The 18,271-nt window shown below is 41.6% G+C and overlaps 1 protein-coding gene across 1 annotated transcript; it reads right to left on the bottom strand.

Annotated features, from left to right (window-relative positions):
- Positions 1 to 364: 364 nt before the first annotated feature.
- Positions 365 to 12,768, bottom strand: mknk2b (MAPK interacting serine/threonine kinase 2b). The gene is made up of 14 exons (XM_075485726.1): positions 12,635 to 12,768; positions 11,822 to 12,034; positions 11,370 to 11,457; positions 11,109 to 11,210; positions 10,902 to 10,999; positions 8,657 to 8,736; positions 7,803 to 7,876; positions 7,576 to 7,680; positions 7,243 to 7,298; positions 6,973 to 7,068; positions 3,942 to 4,136; positions 3,692 to 3,856; positions 3,535 to 3,575; positions 365 to 3,421 (listed from the first exon to the last, which is right to left on the bottom strand). Exons 2-14 carry the CDS (start codon positions 11,870 to 11,872, stop codon positions 3,151 to 3,153), a joined length of 1,422 nt encoding a protein of 473 aa, XP_075341841.1. The 5' UTR covers positions 11,873 to 12,034; positions 12,635 to 12,768; the 3' UTR covers positions 365 to 3,150.
- Positions 12,769 to 18,271: the final 5,503 nt, after the last annotated feature.

Consider the following 18,271-nt stretch of genomic DNA (forward strand, 5'->3'; position numbering starts at 1 on the left):
GCAGTAGGTTGCATCAGTCTTGTCAGATGAGGCCCGTCTTTCTGAGAAGAGCGCCCCCACAGCTGCACTCCATGTGACTAATGCAAGGTGAAACCACAGTCACATTTCTCTACGTGTGGAGACAACTGAGCTCATATTTACTAACAGCCAAGGACATAAGTGATAGTCTGCCCACATATCAGGGAGTGTTCCTGATAGAGGGATTTACCACGCAGAATTGGATGAGATGGCCTCAGCCTTGGCCAAAAGATAAGAATGCTAGTTAATATGAAATGTGTGATCCTGGAAAAAGTGCTTGTCACAGTAGTTTTAGAGCTTAAACTTAATATAAATATGATATAAAGGACCCAGGCAAATGAGGAAAGTAGTTCAAAGCATTTTATTGCATTTTTTTCAATTTTTTTTTAGAAAAAAACAATACAAAATGATGTATCAACTGTTCATAAATGTTGCCTTGAGTGAACTGCAATCATTCACATGGTACAGTAAAGTGCATATTTTAAATCAAAATATCTTTTGTACTTGAAGGATTTTTGTACTTTAAATTTCTTCCCCTGAACACCAAGGGGCTTGGGGCGATTCAGTGTTTAAAAATCAGGCGTCGGCTCAAACCGCTTGAAGACTGTCAGTATAAACAGAATAACCCCTCATCGTGCCTTTCAAAAGGAGCCGTTTATAGGACATTTGATCAATGTTGCTGGATTGTAAATGCTTTGCCTTCGGGCTACATTCAAACTTTGGGGAGGGTTGGTGATACTGTCCATCTGAACGACTGAATTTTAACGCTTTGCTTTACTTCAAAATGACAAACGATACAAAACAGAGGCTGTAGGATATCATTTTGCCTCCCCCCCGCTTCTAAAAGGCTGCCATTTTACAGATAGTAGAAATGGTCATGACCAAGAAAACTGACTATACCCGTCAGGGTATGACAGAGTACGGCTGAAGTTTGTGCGTTTAAGAGTATCCAACCCTATCAAAAAGTAAGGAGTAACTTGTGTGGCGCTCAGGAGGGAGAAAAAGGCAGAATACTGAACTGTATAGGTTTGGTTTTTGTCGTTTTAAAACCCCTAAAGATTGCCTTGATCTGCAGCTTAATGCTTTAAGATTGATAGCAAGGTAGTTTCCAAAACTAGAGAAAACAGCTGCATACACAGATTCAAGTAAGTCTTATTATAAGACATAAAACCCCATAATGATGCATCTGTAGAAAGGTTGTTTTTTTGTGTTTTTTTTTTTTTAGAACTATTACAGTGTTCTATTATCAGCATAACGGGTCCTTTGACACCATTTCCAGAGTACCGTCGCTGCAGTGCTGGCAACAGGACGTGGAATCAGACGTTCCCCCCCCCCCCACTGCTAAGTGATGGATCAGGTTTTCAATGTCATGACGTGAACCCTCTTTGGTGAAATGGCTCCAGTGCCGAGACCTCATCACCAGTCCATTACCTGCCCGTTACAGAAAGAGCTTCGACTTATGAGTAATAAAAGTTATTGCCAACTCTTACGCACAAAAAAAAAAAATTAAACTTAAAAACTCTCCTTCACTGGGCACGAATGCTCCATCTCACCTCATACTCTGAACATGAAGGTTTAAAAGGAAAATATCTCCTGAACAGCACCTGAATAAAAATCATCACAAGATGAAAGCTTATCGACAGCAATACAAAAAGAAAAGTGTGGCACATTGACGTGGAGTTTTCAAACATGAAGAATAAAGTAAACTTAATACATCTAAATGTCTGGAGGATTTTTTTGTGTGGAATGTTTTCCTTTTTCTCTTTTTTTCCTTTAGTAAAATGTCATCTGCCTCTTTATTCGTCATAATTTTTTGTTCTGAAGGGGTGAGAAGACAATAAACGGCAACACCTTTTAAAGAAAAATGGTCCAAATAAATGTATTTGATCAACAAATTACACTCTGGTCAGTGGCCAAAATTAGCTTTTCAAACCCCCTTAACCGGAGTTGTTTTTACTGACAAAATATTTAAGTTTAAATATAATGCATAAATTCATCTGTAGAAAAAAAATATATAGATATAATCAAAAAAGGGAAAAAAAAAAAAAAAAAAAAAAGACAAGTTCGTGTTAGAGCAAAGGGGACATGTCACAGATTCTTTACAATGAAAGTACCACTGAACCCATCTCACTTGTGAAGCCATTTATCATCTAGAATTAGCCTGTACCACTATAACCAGAATTACAAGCTCAGAATTTTTTGTTTTTGGGTTGCTTTACACCGTAACCAAGTTAAACAGCCGTATACCATTAGACGTGCCTGACAGCCTCCAACAATTGCTGTGGCCACTAATAATTTGTCATATGGTCACATAAAAACTATGGATTGGTGAAACGGTAAGTTACAGCTTGTAGGGCACAGGTGAACATTCTTTGCTCTTTAAGCATTAAGTGCGTGGCCACCAAGCTGGATGAGTGCATGTGCCAATCTCAGACATTTACAGAAGAGGCTCAGATGTGAGGAATTTTAACTTAAATGTAGGAAAACAGAATCTTTGAGGAGTCCCCAGCCACAAAATGGACCACACCAGGCACAGACAGCATTGGCTTACAGCCCTTCCGACCCCATATACTAAATCCTTTTGAGACAGAACAGCCTTCATCTTGGCATATTGCATAAGCTTGTACGTATCTGCAGATGGGCCTTTCATGCGTATACATACAGGCGAAGAGAACATTCCAGATAACTTAATTCACAGTGGATCCAGTTGTAACATGGGAGCAGCACAACAGGTTGTCCTTTGGTGTCTGAGCTTAGTTTCAAAGAAAAATGTTCTGACTTCTAAATAGTTGTATGGAGGAAAGGAAAAGGGGAAAACAAACAAACAAAAAAAAAAATCTCCCAAATCATTAATTGGCCTTCCTCCCAAACCTGAATGTACACATTTGTGTTTCTTATATGCAGGCCCTGTGCTGATGTGCTTCAGAAGTGCTGGATAAGGGCAGAAGGCATTTAGAGAAAGGGCTGCAAGCAGCGTCTCCCTTTACAGCGGCATTAAAGCCTGAATACCAGGGGAACCAAGGCCAGCTAGAATAAGAGAGAGAGGGGGGTCAGAACTGGGTGGGAGAGTCTCAGGGCAGTCTTTGTTCTGGATCCTAATTGTAAGTGAGGGTCAGAATTCCAGCTTCAGGTTCAGGCACAGTCTCCCACGATAACGAGAGGGGCCAGGAGCTGACACAGCTCTGCAGCAGACACGGGTCCTCCTTTTGGCTGACCGTTTCGCTGCCTGCGCCTGGCCAGCTTGGAGTTGTGAGGAGAGAGGCGCACAGAGGAGCCAGTAGCGTTGACAACATATGGGACTTCCTGGTACTGTTGGTCTTCCATGTCATCCTGTTGAGCTAGCTGTCGGTTTACAGCCATGGCTTTGTCAGCAAAGAATGTCAGATCCCTGGTACTGCTGGTTCTGATGGACAAAAGGAAAAAAACAACAACAAAAAACTGTAAAACAGGGGTATAAACATTCCAAAATGTCATTTCAAAGCATCTTAACTTGTTACAGTTCTAAAGTTTTCTTACCTCTGATGTAAGATTGATGTTGATAAAGTGTCAGATACACCCTGAATAGTAAAGAAGACATGTTTGTTTGTTAGAAACAGTCAAACACGCTCAGTTCATCTTTGCTTGTGTCACACGTGCCCGGTATATGGAAGTGATCTGAAGGATTCAGACTTACCCCTTGCACCCAGATGTGCTGCAGCACCTGGCTGGCACTCAGGCGGTTTTTGGCATCTCGAACCAGAAGTTTGGATATCAGATCTTTGGCACTTGAGGAGATGTGAGCCCAGTCTTTCTCTGGAAACTCGTATTTTCCTTCCTGGATACTTTCAAACAAGGTGTTCTGGAAATAAACAATCCCCATCAGTTACCTTCGCCTGACCGGAGAAAGAAATGTCGCTTTCGCTTCGTCTCTCGTCTTGGGTTACCTGGCAGGTGTGGCAGGGTTCTCCTAATTCCCATCCACAGCCACCGCCACAGCGGCCTACAAACGGCGGGTAGCCACTCAGCATGATGTAGAGGATGACTCCTAGGCTCCACAGGTCACAGCGCTTGTCATAGATTGTAGCCTCTTCACTGAAGGCCTCAACTACCTCAGGTGCCATGTACTCTGCTGAACCACACTATGGGAAGACAAACAGAAAAACAAGTTTGTTAGCCCCAGGGATGATGTAAAGCCGAGCCAACTATAGCAGAAATGAGGACATCTAAAAGAAACGATCCTCTTAGCTGCTGCTGCACTCCTTTCAGCTGATACCTCGTGGTTGTGCATTAAAGCTTCGAGTCTATTCTTGGGCAGCGTGATGGTGGGGGTCTGTGTGACAGTCACATGCTTATCTGCCCTGATGCACTCATTTAAAATTTGCCAGACAACTTTTCTCTGCTGAAGATCCCCGTTTGGAATATCATGTTGTGAGGAGAGTGTAGACAGACAGCAGCTTTGAGTCACTGCTTTGGAGGCAAGGATAAACCCAGATCCTTCACCGTCTTATGTAGCCAGGGAAAAAAAATTAGGCCAAACACTGAGCGAGGGAAAGAGGATTGGCTGTCGTGGGTGGCCAGACACTGGGCTGAGCCCTGGATAGTTACATAACTTGTAAACATAACTGGCAATTTTTTTGTGAAGAGAAGGTTTTTAGTTCAGCAGAAATTATTATTATTTTTTTTTTTTTTTAAATGCGAGTTACAGCAAGAATATTCTAAATGCAGGATTGGGAAGAATTTTTAAAGCTGTAATTCGGTCTGCATAATTCCTTCCATCTGAAGAGCAGCATGTTTACACTGAGTAGGAATTCATTGTGTCCCTGTACCATGTACCAGCTGTCTCTAAACTCCACCTCCACCCTGCTGCTTCCTTATGTAATAAAATTCACTGCACAGACAAAGCTGCCTCTGTAAAAATCCCTACCCCCACATTTCCAAAATGAAAAACATGTCTGGTGACTGCGAACAGAGACGAAGCCCAAGGATTCAGGCAGCTGTTAAATACATGCAAACGGAGGATATTTCACCACTCAAGGTGTTCTAAAACTCAAAGAGGTGTGTGATGGCTGAAAGCTGTCATGGCAAGTCTTAATTCTTTTATAAAAAATAAATAAATAAAAAGAGCAAATCAAAGACAGCAAGTCAAGAAGTAGAGAGCCTGTCCACGGCTGCGTACATCTGTCACTGAAAAGGCAGAGGTGGAGCAGCACAATGATAATCGCAGCACTTAGCAATCTTAACTCATTTGTTCTTCCAGTACACCTTGACGGTAAAATTGTTCCCATACCTTCCTGTAAGCTGCTAATCAGCAGAATTAGTTGGTATTGCAACCTGGGGCTTTCCTAAAACCACGTGATAGTCAGACCACACTGATACCACTGATGACACACACCTCTGCTGTTTGTCAACCACAGGATTATCAGAAGAGGCTTAGAGGAAGACCTTGGTTTCTGCAGAAAAACCTTGACATTTCAGGCAAAGCAGACAAACTGTGCAGAGCTTTTCCCACAGAAAAGTCCCTTTCAGTTCATACTAAACATGGCACAAATGCCTTAACAAAGATGATTAAACACGTTCAGCGATTCCAATAACTTAGCAATAAATGCAAGATTGTATTATACTGCGCACCAGCAGTATAGGAATGTGGTTATGGGGGGGGTACAAGTGCCACTAGTGAAATGAAAATCAGATAACATTGTACTTGTGATCAAGGCAACAAAAACAAGCCAAAGCGCATGACCAGACTGAGAATTTGTCCCTCCCAGTTACCCTCCCCCGCCCACAGATTTGGCCAATCACAGCTCAGTTGCTAGGTGTCGGGGAGAAAAGACTCAGATTTCTAGAACAAGCCTTTTGCAGAGCCATTGTATGAAAAACAAAGAAAAAAATGCAGACCAGCACAAGTGTGGCTGGGGCCTCTGGGCAGAGACCAAGCTAAAAGAGGGATGTTTTTCTCTCCCACACCACAGAACAGAAATGGGAAATGAGAGTTTGTATTTTGGTTTTGATGAAACTTCTTTATGACCGAGGACACCATCTTGTAAGTCTTTGTCACATTTCAAGGCAATTATACCATGTCCAGACCTGAGGAGCCCATCCCCCCCCAAAGAAAACCTAGTGGATCCAAAAAACAGAGTCTAGGCTCAACATAATGACAGAGTTGGGATGCAGATAATCTCCAATAAAAATGATGTGCAACATAACTATACTCCATTTTACTGCAGACTAAACATAATGCCTCTAACCATCTCGCCTTAAGGTCAGAGATATGCTCTGTACCCATTATCTCTGCAAAAGGAAGATAAAGATGGTTACATGGCGTTTGAACACACACATTCCTGCAGGCTAAACTGATATTCTTCAGCTGCTCGGCTGCATCTTCACTGCAGCAGACTACACGTCGACATGTGCAGAAAGTGAGCCATTTCAACTTTACCATTACTCTGTTGTACCATCTACCCCACCTTTTTGGAGTGTGTCCAGAGGTATTACTTTGTGTTGAGACAACACCACGAGCTTTAAACAATCCTGGCCTCGACATGAATGGGACTCAATATTTACCACTGATAAGGAACAGGACGTTGACGTTTACCTAAAGGCTTTCTTTCCAAGAGTACCATTATAAAGTGGGGGTAATTCAGGAATTAGTTCAAGCCATTTCAGAGAAACTACACAACAACGAACCGTTATAACCTCAAAACAACTTTCAATCAGTAAGCCGTCCTGAAGCAAACACTGCTGAGTATTGCTTAACAGGCAATTATCAGTCTATTAGGTTTGATAAAGACGTTTTACTGCGCGAAAAACATCCTTATCTGCAACAAGAATACAAATCACAATAAGTGATCACTTCCTTGCTTTAATCTACAAAGAAAAACACTGAAGCAGATAACGTTTTCCTTCCCACAAAAAGCACACCCACTAGCAAAAGTGGATAAAAGATTAAAGATGAGGAGAGTAAGGAGATGGACTTACCGGAGTCAGGAGTTCAGGAGTAGAGATGGGTGAGCTGTCACTGTTCAGCTTGATCCCGCTGCCCAAGTCAAAGTCGCAGATCTTCACTGGAGAAATCTGACAGAAGGAAAACATGATAATGATTTTCATTTAAAAAAAAAAAAAAAAAAAAAAGGCCAAATTTCTTTACAGATTTATTATAAATGGCACCGACGTCACCATGAGGCACACCTAGTGCAGTTTATAACTTTATTTGTTACCCTTTGAACCAACAGAAGGTAATAAACTCACTTTGTCTGCACTCTCACAGAGAATGTTTTCAGGTTTCAGATCTCTATGTGCCATTCCTGAAAAAGAAAAGAAAATCCATCAGTAACCATTACGCTCAAGTGAAAAAGGTATTTTCTGAAGTATGATTTGAAGTACAAACTGATCATTTTGCGAGTTTCAGCAAATATGAGTTTGTCATCAGGCCGATCTGAACAGGAACATTTTAGCTAAAGTTGTCTATTCCAAACTGCTGTAAAAACCCATCTTCTACACATTTATCTGTGGGTTGTCATCCTTTTTTTTTGGTGAAGACATGCTGAAAAATTCCCCACCATTATGTTCAAGTAGTCTTACCCTTGTTATGCAGAAAGTCGAGAGCGCTGGCGATGTCATACACCATAATGCTGGCTTCCTGCTCACTGAAGTGCTGTCTCTTGTGAATCTGTGCCAAAACTGAACCTAATAGGGAGGATTAATGAATTAGTGAATCAGCTCTATTAAAAAAAAAAAAAGCCAAATGTAAATCACATGGTTCTTCATGCAAAGACAAACATTACTAAGACTACACCAGCAACACTTACCTCCTCTAAGCTTTTCAAACACCAGGTAGAATTTGTCTTCCTCTTCAAAGAACTCCACGAGCTCAAGGATGTTCCTGCAGACAGAAACCATGTGTTTAGTAATGTCCCGCAGAACCGGGAGGAGGAAAAGAAAACGCTAAAAACCATGCAAGAACATGCAAATTTTGACCAACAGCATCCAGAACTTGAAGGACTGGTGGCTTTCAAAGATAAAGATAGATATATATATATATATATATATATTTTTAAAGCCCTGGATGTTTTGCATTTCCACTGAACTCACATTTGTGAATACTACAAAAACACCTCTGAGGAAGAGTACAGGCAGGTCACAGCACAGCCTATGCAACAGTCAAAAAGAGGTGCGCTTTGGCAGTATTGATGAAGAATCAGTTAATGTCAGATTTCTACAGACCGTACAGTTACAACATAACTGATGTGAAGCAATCAGACATCAACCTCCTATAGTTCAGGTCGACTTCTTTCTTGTCACAATCCGATTCATCTCTCCTTGGCTGACTAAAGCCAAAGTTCAGATTTTACTCACTAATGTGTTTATTAAACCTGACTATACAATATAATGCTAAAAATTAAACACTTAGGACTTCAAGCCCCCCCTCACAGAAGCTTCCAAGCATTTTGTGGCAAGAGCCACCTCCCTACTCGTATCTTTTTGGGGGTAAATTTTCTCGCCCAGAACTGTTGAGCTCCTGCAGTGGAAATGGGCCACGTAAGAACGTATTTCCTATTAGAGTTCCCTGTGTTGGAATGCATCTTGTGATGCAGGACAAACTGGGTCACTCAGTCTGCAGGACTGTCTAGTGCCATTTGTTTTTACACAAGCAGTAAATTACCTGTGGCCCTGGCACTGGTAGAGCATCTCAACCTCGCGGAAGACACGGCTGCGGCTGTGACCTGGTCTTTTTTCTATGATCTGGAACAGGAAAACATGATCGTTAAGAAACTATCATGTAAACAAAGGCAGCAGTTTTCAGAAAAACTGAGCTCATACATCTGTGCAAATAAATATTCAGGTGCTGTCCACCCTCTCACTCTGCACCACAAAAAACCCTGCCCAATGCCATGTTTACACTAGAACGGACAATATTGGCAAGATTATATATCCTGTACACAGTACTTTAAAATTTGCTGCCTGCAAGACCACACCTGAAGTTTTACTGCAAACAAACCTTATCCTGCCCTCTGGCATAATTACAAAGATAGTTTGACCTACTTTCAGCTGTGCCTACAATGGCAACAGACCAGACAGAGATAGAGATATACCGTAGATATATATATATATACACACACATTATACATATATATATATATACATACATATACACAATCCTTTCGTGCTACTCACAGTTATGTGCTAAGAGCTCTTAAGTATTCATAACTGTTCTCTTAACATCCCCACAAGTTAATCCAAAACTGTTTATGATAACAACAGAAAATCATCTAAAAATAACCACTTCCTAGAACTAAGCTACAGAGGCCACCAGCTGCATGATACCCTGCCAGACAGAGACAGAGTGCTGACACCAAAGCAAAAGGCCTGGATTTTCCAGCCCGGGTTGGTTATTGTTTGACTGGGAGGCCGTGTATGGCTCCCTTCCTGGTTACTGGATTACAGCTGGTATTGAAGCCCACTGAGGAGAGTGTTACAATTTGTGTGCAGGATTAATGCACAGACAAGAGACTCATGAACAGTCCAAAGCCTGTTCACTTTTCAGTCTGAGTCAGCAGGAATAACAGTCCCCAATTAGCACACTTTCTGCTGATCATAACAAGACTGTATATTAGGAAATGGAAAACTAAACAGCTACCATACCAAGGTAAGGACACGCACACAGCTAGATTTATGGTAGTTCATCCAGATCATCGATCAAAGCACAACCCACTGGCAGAAGAAGTCCTCTCTAAATCTCACTTCAGGTTCAAACATCAACCCAGGATTGTGAAATAATACCTTAAGAAAAAGTTTGTCTTTGAGCTCACATACTGACATGTGCAGCACAGATCTCTGCTTGTCCTTGGATTTCTGAGGCTTTTGCAATATGAGGACGCAACCCAAGCGACCCACCCCCAACATCACCATGTCTGGAGGGGGAGGGGAGAGACTGGACATCTGGTTGGAGCAATCTGAAGCCCCCCCCAAACTCTCAGAAGACCTTCAACAATCACAAACTTTCATGCCTCCTCCCCCAGAGTTGAAACATCCCAAGGGATCTACCAAACTATCCTGGGACAAACAGACAACGGAGTCAGTGCGTGGCCACTGAAATATTAATGAGAATGATATGGACACTTGTACAAAAGGGGAATCAGGTTTTTATCTATCACTTTAAAATAATTTAACTGCAAACTTATCAGACTAAGTATTCCACAAAGTTTTAGCTCCCAACAAGGAAATGAGAAACTATGTAAAAGTAGCAAACTGTAGGAAGTCCCCAGAAGGCATGACATGTATCCACATGCCCACACCCCTGAAGGAAAAGAGAAAGAAGTAGAGAACTGTTCTGAGTGAGAACAAAGTAGTGTAAACACCCTGGGTCACAACCCTCATCCGTCGCCCCTCCTTCCTCTGTGGGTTTTGTTTTGGCACAGTTAGCAGAACATAATGTTCTCGCTACGAGCGTCCTCTGTAGGCAAAAAGAATAAAGAAAAGGGGTGGGAATATCCCTCCCAGCTCGCCGATAGACTGAAAACAGTGAAGAGTGTCCGATAACTGCAGCTAGCGTTAGAACACTCAAACTGTGCAGAAGTAGCACGGAGGAAACCCTGCAGACATCAACTTTGAGGCCTGATCTTCAACAGATTTCTACAAAATGTCCATTGAAGATAGCAACAGGGACACACTGATGTACATCCAGTAGCCTTATTTGCTTACATCTCACTCCTCATCAGCATTTAATGGTTCAGGGCCCTCTGCAACACACCTCTAAACATTCATTGTGAAGTCAGCACAGTCCTAGGGATTTAACATTCTAAATTGGTCGCCAGCCACGGCGTCTCCCACACATAAGTGGCATGTGGAAATGGCTGCAGTGTTTTCAATTAAACCCAAGTCATGCACAATAGGTGGCTGTGTCTTACCTTGACGGCATACTCCTTGTTTGTGATTAGGTTGATGCAAGTTTGCACTCTGGCATAAGCGCCCTCCCCGAGTACTTCTTCTTGCAGCCTGTAGACATCTGTGTCAGAAAGAGCAGGTCAGGACAATTCTGTATCACAGCAATACCACATTTAGTCAAGTTTTGTGAATAACAGTAATATAAAGTTATCAGAGGTAAAAGCTTTTACCCTCAAATCGCCCAGAGAAACTGTCAGTTGCCCGGCAACGCTTTTTCTTCTTGTTTCTCTTCTTGGCATCGGGAATGTCAATAGGCTGGCTGGAAGGCATGTCTAACAAAATGGGAGTATCAAAATTACCATGAGCTGGCAAAGAAGAACCCAAACACGCTTAAAGGCTAAGAGGGAAGACAAAAGTCTATGATTTATCACATCTATAGGAAGTGTGAAATTAGTAACAGTATACATGACACTTCAGTTTGAAACACTCACCATGTCTTGGGGAGGAACCAAAATTAAACGAATCAATGAGATGGGATCCATTTTTGGTAAAGTCATCTGATTCGAAGGGATTTTGTCCCTAAAAAAGGCAATAAATAAGCTTGTTATAGTATGCAATCTAAACTTGTTATTCATAACTGATAATGGCTGTCGTCATCCAACTTCCTGGGCCCATAAAAATCAAAGTACAATTGTAAAGATAAAAGCTCATCTAAAGATAATACAAGAGTAAATATTTTATTATTAGCTCCAACATATTTAAGTTAGGAACTCATTCACTACACTTGCACGTGCCATCAGGCCATATCTATGCCGGCATTAAGATGGGGGATAAGCAACAGATGTGTTTATATATAGATAGATAAAGTCCCCCTGAGTGCAGGCTTCCCAAAGGGTGTGATTACAGCAGTTCAGCATCTTTCCTCTATGGACTTCAAGCTCACCTTGAAGGAGCGGTGGAATCCTTTGACTTCGGTTATCTTATTTTGCACCATTTTGTCTCGATTTGTGGTGGTTTTCTTGGCGGATGTGCGGCGGCAGTGGTGTCTGGGGTATCAATCTGCACTACTCCGAAACAGATAGTCGTCTCAAAGAGAGTCGCAAGTGATGACACTGCGCTAGCTCGTCAGCTTGCTGCGGCGTTTTAAACGGGAGCCCTGAGGACGACACCAACACACCGCAACGTTACCTTCCACAGTACTGAAACAAGTCACTCGGATTAAACTCAAGAAAACTGCTACAAGCCATGTTCAACTGACCATGTCACCGAATGGCAGATTAGCACAGATTTGTGACATGCTAATGGGGGTACGGTTTAACAATAGCAGCCGCTACTTAGCTACAGCGTCAACTTAATTAGTCTCAGCTAACTGGTCAGTTGCACACATGTAATCAATTAAGGAAACCTTTAAACAAAATAAACGAGTCTAAATACAATCGTTTGACCAACATGAGTAGATAATGTCTAGAAACAACGCAGTCTTCACTAAAACATTTGACACGGCTGCAACAGCCGCAGGGAGGCCAACATCCGTTACGCTAACTTATGTTTCAGTAGCACTTCAACCAAACAGTGCACGCCAGTTGACTGTTAAACGGATTTATAATTGCCGTTAGACAACATCAACGACAAATCCCCCCCACCCCCCCCCCCAAAAAAAGCCATCAATACCGCATTGGAAATGCAGCAGCACGAAAAGAGGCCTTCAATTGTCATTTGCTACATTAAATAATTAATAAAGCTTTAGGTAACTCACCCCGTTGTTAGTTTTATAGCTCCAGCGTTAGCGTCGTTGTTTCACCCACTGCTTCTACAGCCGCAGAGGGCGGTCAAGGGAGGGGAGATACGCCTAATGGTTGGTACGTGGAAGGTGGCTGGAAATCCACAGCGTGGGTGTTTTTATAACCTCCCGCTGACTCCACCCTCCTCATGATTGCGTCAACATGCTGGATGGATCACGTGCCTTCTAGAAAAAGGAAACGCTGGCAAGGTTCCATTTCATTTCATTTGCGCATTCATGTCCTTCTCTCAAGGAAAAAAAAGTAAAAAGCTGTTAAACGTACCACATACAACACAAAATATACAATGGCTTAATTATAGGCTCTATTTATTTATTTAATAAGGCTTTAATTAGATTTAAAGACATAGTTCTGCGAAAAGCAGTTAAACAAATCAGTACGATATTTGAATTGGTATTCGACCAGTGAGCTGTGTTTTGTTTCAGAGGCCTCGCCACGGGATGTATAGAGGAAGGAAATGGTGAGTACGTGCGTGTCGACACAGTTAGTACTGTTCTGTAAGGAGCTTTGTGAAGACGAGAGCAACTTGTGGTCAAACTCGATCCTCAAGTTTAGACAGAATCAGATCAAATAAAAAGCTAGCTTTATGATTCTGATGCTGCAAAACAAAGCAACGTTACAAGTCAAACATGGTCAGCCTTGTTTAATGTATGAAAAAAGTGCAAGCAGCATCACACCACTCTACCTCCTCTTTGTGTGTCTCAGAAATGTAAGAACTATATTTATAAAGCCATAATCATCGCCCATACACCCAGTGATGTATGATTATGGTCAGATGGGTGTTCAGAGAAATCCCCATCTGAGTCACTGCATGCAGTTTTGCACAGAGTGGTCAATGTAAATGCTTGTGAAGTGATAAAAACAGTGATTAAACCACAGGTTAGCTGTTTTACTTAAAGGTCTTGCACTCAGTTCTTCACTGAATATGAGTACATACAGTATATGCTATGAGAAATAAAACTGTGTTGCATACTGTTAATTTCTTGTGACTGTTAAGGCTGCATTTAGCCACGTTTTATAATGTTGCACAGCTGTGAAATCCATGTCTAAGTACATGTTTGCGATATACATGTCACAGGGGGTGACAAGCAGGTGTGTAAACAAGCCGTGGTCCCCACCTTCTGTGATGTGTGATGTGTGATGACGCACACATGCACGTTTTGGAGCCAGATCGGGAGATTGTTCAGATGATGGCGGTGGCATTGTGTCAAGGTTGTGATAATGAAAGAAATTCAGGTACTTTGATGTCTTAGAGGTCACGTGTCTCTCTCGACCCATCTGCTAATTGTGAGATGCCACAGCAATATTGCCACAGAAATGGCACGCTCGTGCAGTATTTCCAGAGATCAAATGTGGCTTGCAGTCAGCAGAGACTTTCCTCATATCTGCATTGTCTGTTTAAATGTATTCCCTTAATTATGTTCAGATATTCACAACAGGAAAAATGTATAACTGCTTGTTCTTCACCATGTGTTGCATTATGTGCTAGAACTCTAAATGCCCTATCATGTCGTGTTTTTTTTTCTCAAACGTATGTATTCCACTATGTTACTTATCATTGCAAATAATTCTTTGTCCACTGTCCTACTCTTTGTAGAATTGATGCATCGTTTATCATGGGTGTTTTTAGTGAAAACCATGTAAGGCTTGTTGTTGGTTGTCAGCAGTCTTGTGACCGGAGACTGTGCCTCTCCTCCTCCTTCTTTTACCTTCCGCCCCTCAAACATAAACTTAATGGTAGCAAACATTACGCAAGCTTTTGGCCCATGCTCTGTAGCAAAGAGCACACGGTGTAGTCGAGGCTTTTAGTAGGAAAACAAGATCTCACTTGGAAGTGCAAGGGGTGGGTCTGAGTTACATTAGGTCAATCGAAAGAGGAATGGGCCGACACATGAATACCTTCATTTTCTGAAGCCAGAAATTTTCCAGGGGAGGGGGCCGTCTTTTTAGATTGAGGTTATTCCAGTCTGAAATCTGATATGACAGAGGCGTGTCTCTGTTGTTGTGTTCACCATGTTAACTGCAGCTCAGAGGTTCTTCCTCTGCGATGTCCCAATGCCTCATACCATGCTGTATTTGATAAACCATTCTATTAGTGTTTTAAATTTCATTTGCTGAAATCATATTGATATAAACTTCTTGGATCCAAATACTGACTGTCCTGCAAAGACTCTTAATTGTATTATATGAATTTTCCTCCAGCACTAAATATATCAGGCTGAATTTGGGGGGAAATTGTACGAAGTCATGCAAGAGACAACTAAAACATTGCTTTCCTGTCGTCTTAAGAAGTGTTGAATGTGTGTATTTCACAAAGTGCAAACATCACACGGAAAAATGAGTATGTATGAGCAACCATGTGAAAGTTTGGGATAAGATGCAAAGGAAGAAACCGAATTCCCTCAAAACTGTGCCAGTCAAAGCTTACAGTGTCTATAACTATGACAGTAAAAGATAGAAAAGCACAACAATACATTTTAGATTGATATTATTGATAGAAGATGACTGATACACTGAAACGACCTCATTCAAGCACAGTTTGAACCTATAGGACTTGTTGGCTAAAATATTCCCTCACTACAAACAGTGCAGGATAACAGAAGTCATACCTGCAAGTGCATTCATAAAACTTTGCATTGGGCTCGTGTGAATAACACTGTCAAAGGCCACGAGGATTTGTGAGCTACACACAGCCAGATCTCTTACACTGTTACAATCGCTTGCATACTTTTCTCAAGTTGGACGGTCGCAGTGTCCCAGAATGCTGTTTGCACCCTCTCCAAGAAACCCTCGCAAAACAAAATACTTAAAAGGAAGCAGCTTCCAGATGGGAAGTCACATAAGACATCATCTCTGGCAGAAAGGGATGCGCTTCAGGATTTATAGGGGTGAGACCGACCCTCGGTCCACTGATTTGACCCTGAAAAACCCTTTGGCACAGAGCTGCCAAAGATTTTGCAACAGCATTTTTATTTATCTATTTGTTTTTTGTGCCGACTTTGTTCAAGTTGTGCTTTCGGAGCCCTTTGTGTTATTTTTTGTACTTTGCTCTTGTTATGTAACCATGTATGTCAAAGCATTTTGAAATAAATCTTGTTCTTGGAATTTTATTTCACATAGGGAAATCAACAAAAAACTGTAGTCAGCCCGCAGAAGAAAGGATTTTGGTCATTTCCATGGACTATTTAAGCTGAGCAGTCGTGCTTTTGTCTCTTCTTGTTTTTTGTATAGAAACACACGTTTCTATACAATGTTCCCATCATCGTGTGTATCATTTCTTACCTTTTCTCCAGTAGAACATTAAGATGTTCAATTCAGTTTAACAACAGCACATTTTTAAGGCTTTTGAAGCAAACACGAGGCATTTCTGCTTGAATCGTTTTTAGTCATCTGTAAGCCTCCTAAAAAATATAACTTTCCTCTGGGCCTCATTTACATGATTTATGATCTTACTGTATCTACAAGTATGATCATTTTCATCTGTACAAACTGCAGTGCTATGTGGCACCTGACTCACGCGCCACAAGACCGTTAAGGGTGTGTGCCCAATCCAGCACTTGCTGAGTCACATTATCTCCCAAACCCTTTTCTCTCTGTGTACACAACCAAACTGTACCATCAAAACAACAGCCAGACACGGCTGTGTAAAACCAGAGTTGGCCATGCTTCAGTCTGATTGGCCGTGAACACAAATTCCTTCCCTGTTCTCTACCTCTTGCCCATGATTCCCCTTCACATCCTGCAACTGCAGAGGCCGTCTGGTACATTCCAACTGAGAAAAACACAGAGGGGGGGAGGGAAAAGCAAAAGGTGGGCTGGGAGCAGCTCATCTCACACGTAAGAAGCATAACACATGCTGCCAGAGCGCAGAGGAGTGTTCCAAGGAAGCCACTGTTAGAGGAGAGGAAGAGGAGGGACAATCCCGTTAAAGGATCAGGTTGCAGAAGGCAGTGAGGTCATTTCAGTGGGTGATGTTCCTGCAGCAGATTATTACATCATGTTTATGTTTTTATGTGTTTATTTCACCCAAACACATCAGAACTTCACATTTTCTCAGCTCGAACGAAGGAGGTGGAGGTGGAAGCGGTGTTTTTAAGCTGCGAATACTCGCAGAAATGCAGTTTGATGCAGAACATTCGGTTGGCTTGACTGATAGAACCCTTGAGCCGTACATGTTCGGCAGTAGGATCAGTAAGTGATTTGTTATTTTTGAGCAGGGGATGTCCCAGTGGGAGCGCTCTCCCTGCCAACACACACACACACACACACACACACACACTGGGATGATTTTTCACAAGAGCAGATGTATTTTTGGTCATTTCCTACTTAAGCTCCCTAAAAACACCCTCAGAGGACAGAACTCTGCTCCAATAAATCTACTCTTTGCTTCAGACATTTTTGAAAAGACATAGCCATTAGGCATTTTTAGATGAATTTTAAACATATTTGTACAAAATACAGCCTTTACATCACCTTTTTGGTTTGACCCAACACAAAGAAAAACTGTGTCCAGATGTTCTTTATCACATTTGTAATGTCTAGAAGCTGTAAGCTGTTCCCTTAAAGAGTGTTGATCTGATTTAGATCATCTTTCGTGCCCCAAAGAGAATAAAAGTACATGTCACAGATTTGTTTTTTTCCTCCTTGTCTATTCAGCAGTCAAACCTCTTCAGGGTTAGCCTTTGGCCCAGTTGGAGTGGCATTAAAATGTGTGTGAGTGTATCAAAACTTCTAATATAGCAGCTGTAGGTGGTGGTTTTTCAGGTTTACAAACTAAAGGGTTAGTGTGTACTCTGCTTTATTATCTCTGAAGTCAGTTTTCCTTGAGGGTTTTTTCAAAAATAATCTGGGTGTTGGGACATATGTGCCATTTGGAGACTGCAGCAGTGTTGGTAGCTGCTCAGAATCTCTGAAAGTTGTTTTCATGTAAACTTGCTCATTGGCCACTGTAAGGCACCCCAATACAATATGATGTAATCCAGCAGCAGTCTTGCCTTTACATCTTGACAGTGCTCATCAAGATCAACTTTCAGTGTTGAAAGTGTGTCAGTATAGTTACATTTGTCTGAGGTCATCAGTTAAAATGATCTTGAGTTCATTGGACTGAATGCTGTCTGCTTTTTGTCCCCCTTATTTACAGGGCAGAATACAAAAAAAGGCCTCATTACCAACAGTTCAATGCCAAGGCATATTATTATCAAAACACATTTCACCTGAAAGGTCAAACGGTTTCATGTTTTAATGTTGTAAAAGCAGGATTACATTAGACGACACAGGTGCATCCACTAAATCTGTCGACCATACTTAACTTTCCTGTAATGGATCATTATAACCATTCACCGGCTGAGGCAACAAGGGAGAAATGTCCCTCTACACAATACGCTTTGCTAAGTTAGCCAAATGTTTAAGACCTTAGAAGTTGTCTTTTAATTTTTGTTTTCTTTGACAGGTACCTGGTGTGCAAGATTGCTTCTCATTCCTTATATAATTCAGTCCATTAAGACTGACAACTGCCAATAAGTCTGGATGGCTGTTGTTGACCCAATCATGCAAAGTTGAGTTCATTCAAAACAAACCTCCCTCTATTCATTGCA

The sequence above is a fragment of the Odontesthes bonariensis genome, chromosome 15, assembly GCF_027942865.1.
Source record: "Odontesthes bonariensis isolate fOdoBon6 chromosome 15, fOdoBon6.hap1, whole genome shotgun sequence".
NCBI lineage: Eukaryota > Metazoa > Chordata > Actinopteri > Atheriniformes > Atherinopsidae > Odontesthes > Odontesthes bonariensis.

What these genes read in the sequence shown, in the direction of transcription:
- mknk2b (XM_075485726.1), bottom strand. Translation starts at nt 11,872, where the DNA reads ATGGTGCAAAATAAGATAACCGAAGTCAAAGGATTCCACCGCTCCTTC. An exon ending in TTTCTCTGGGCGATTTGAGG is followed by an intron (nt 11,000 to 11,108) that starts GTAAAAGCTTTT and finishes TTTCTGACACAG; the next exon opens with ATGTCTACAGGCTGCAAGAA. An exon ending in AGCACATCTGGGTGCAAGGG is followed by an intron (nt 3,576 to 3,691) that starts GTAAGTCTGAAT and finishes TTTACTATTCAG; the next exon opens with GGTGTATCTGACACTTTATC.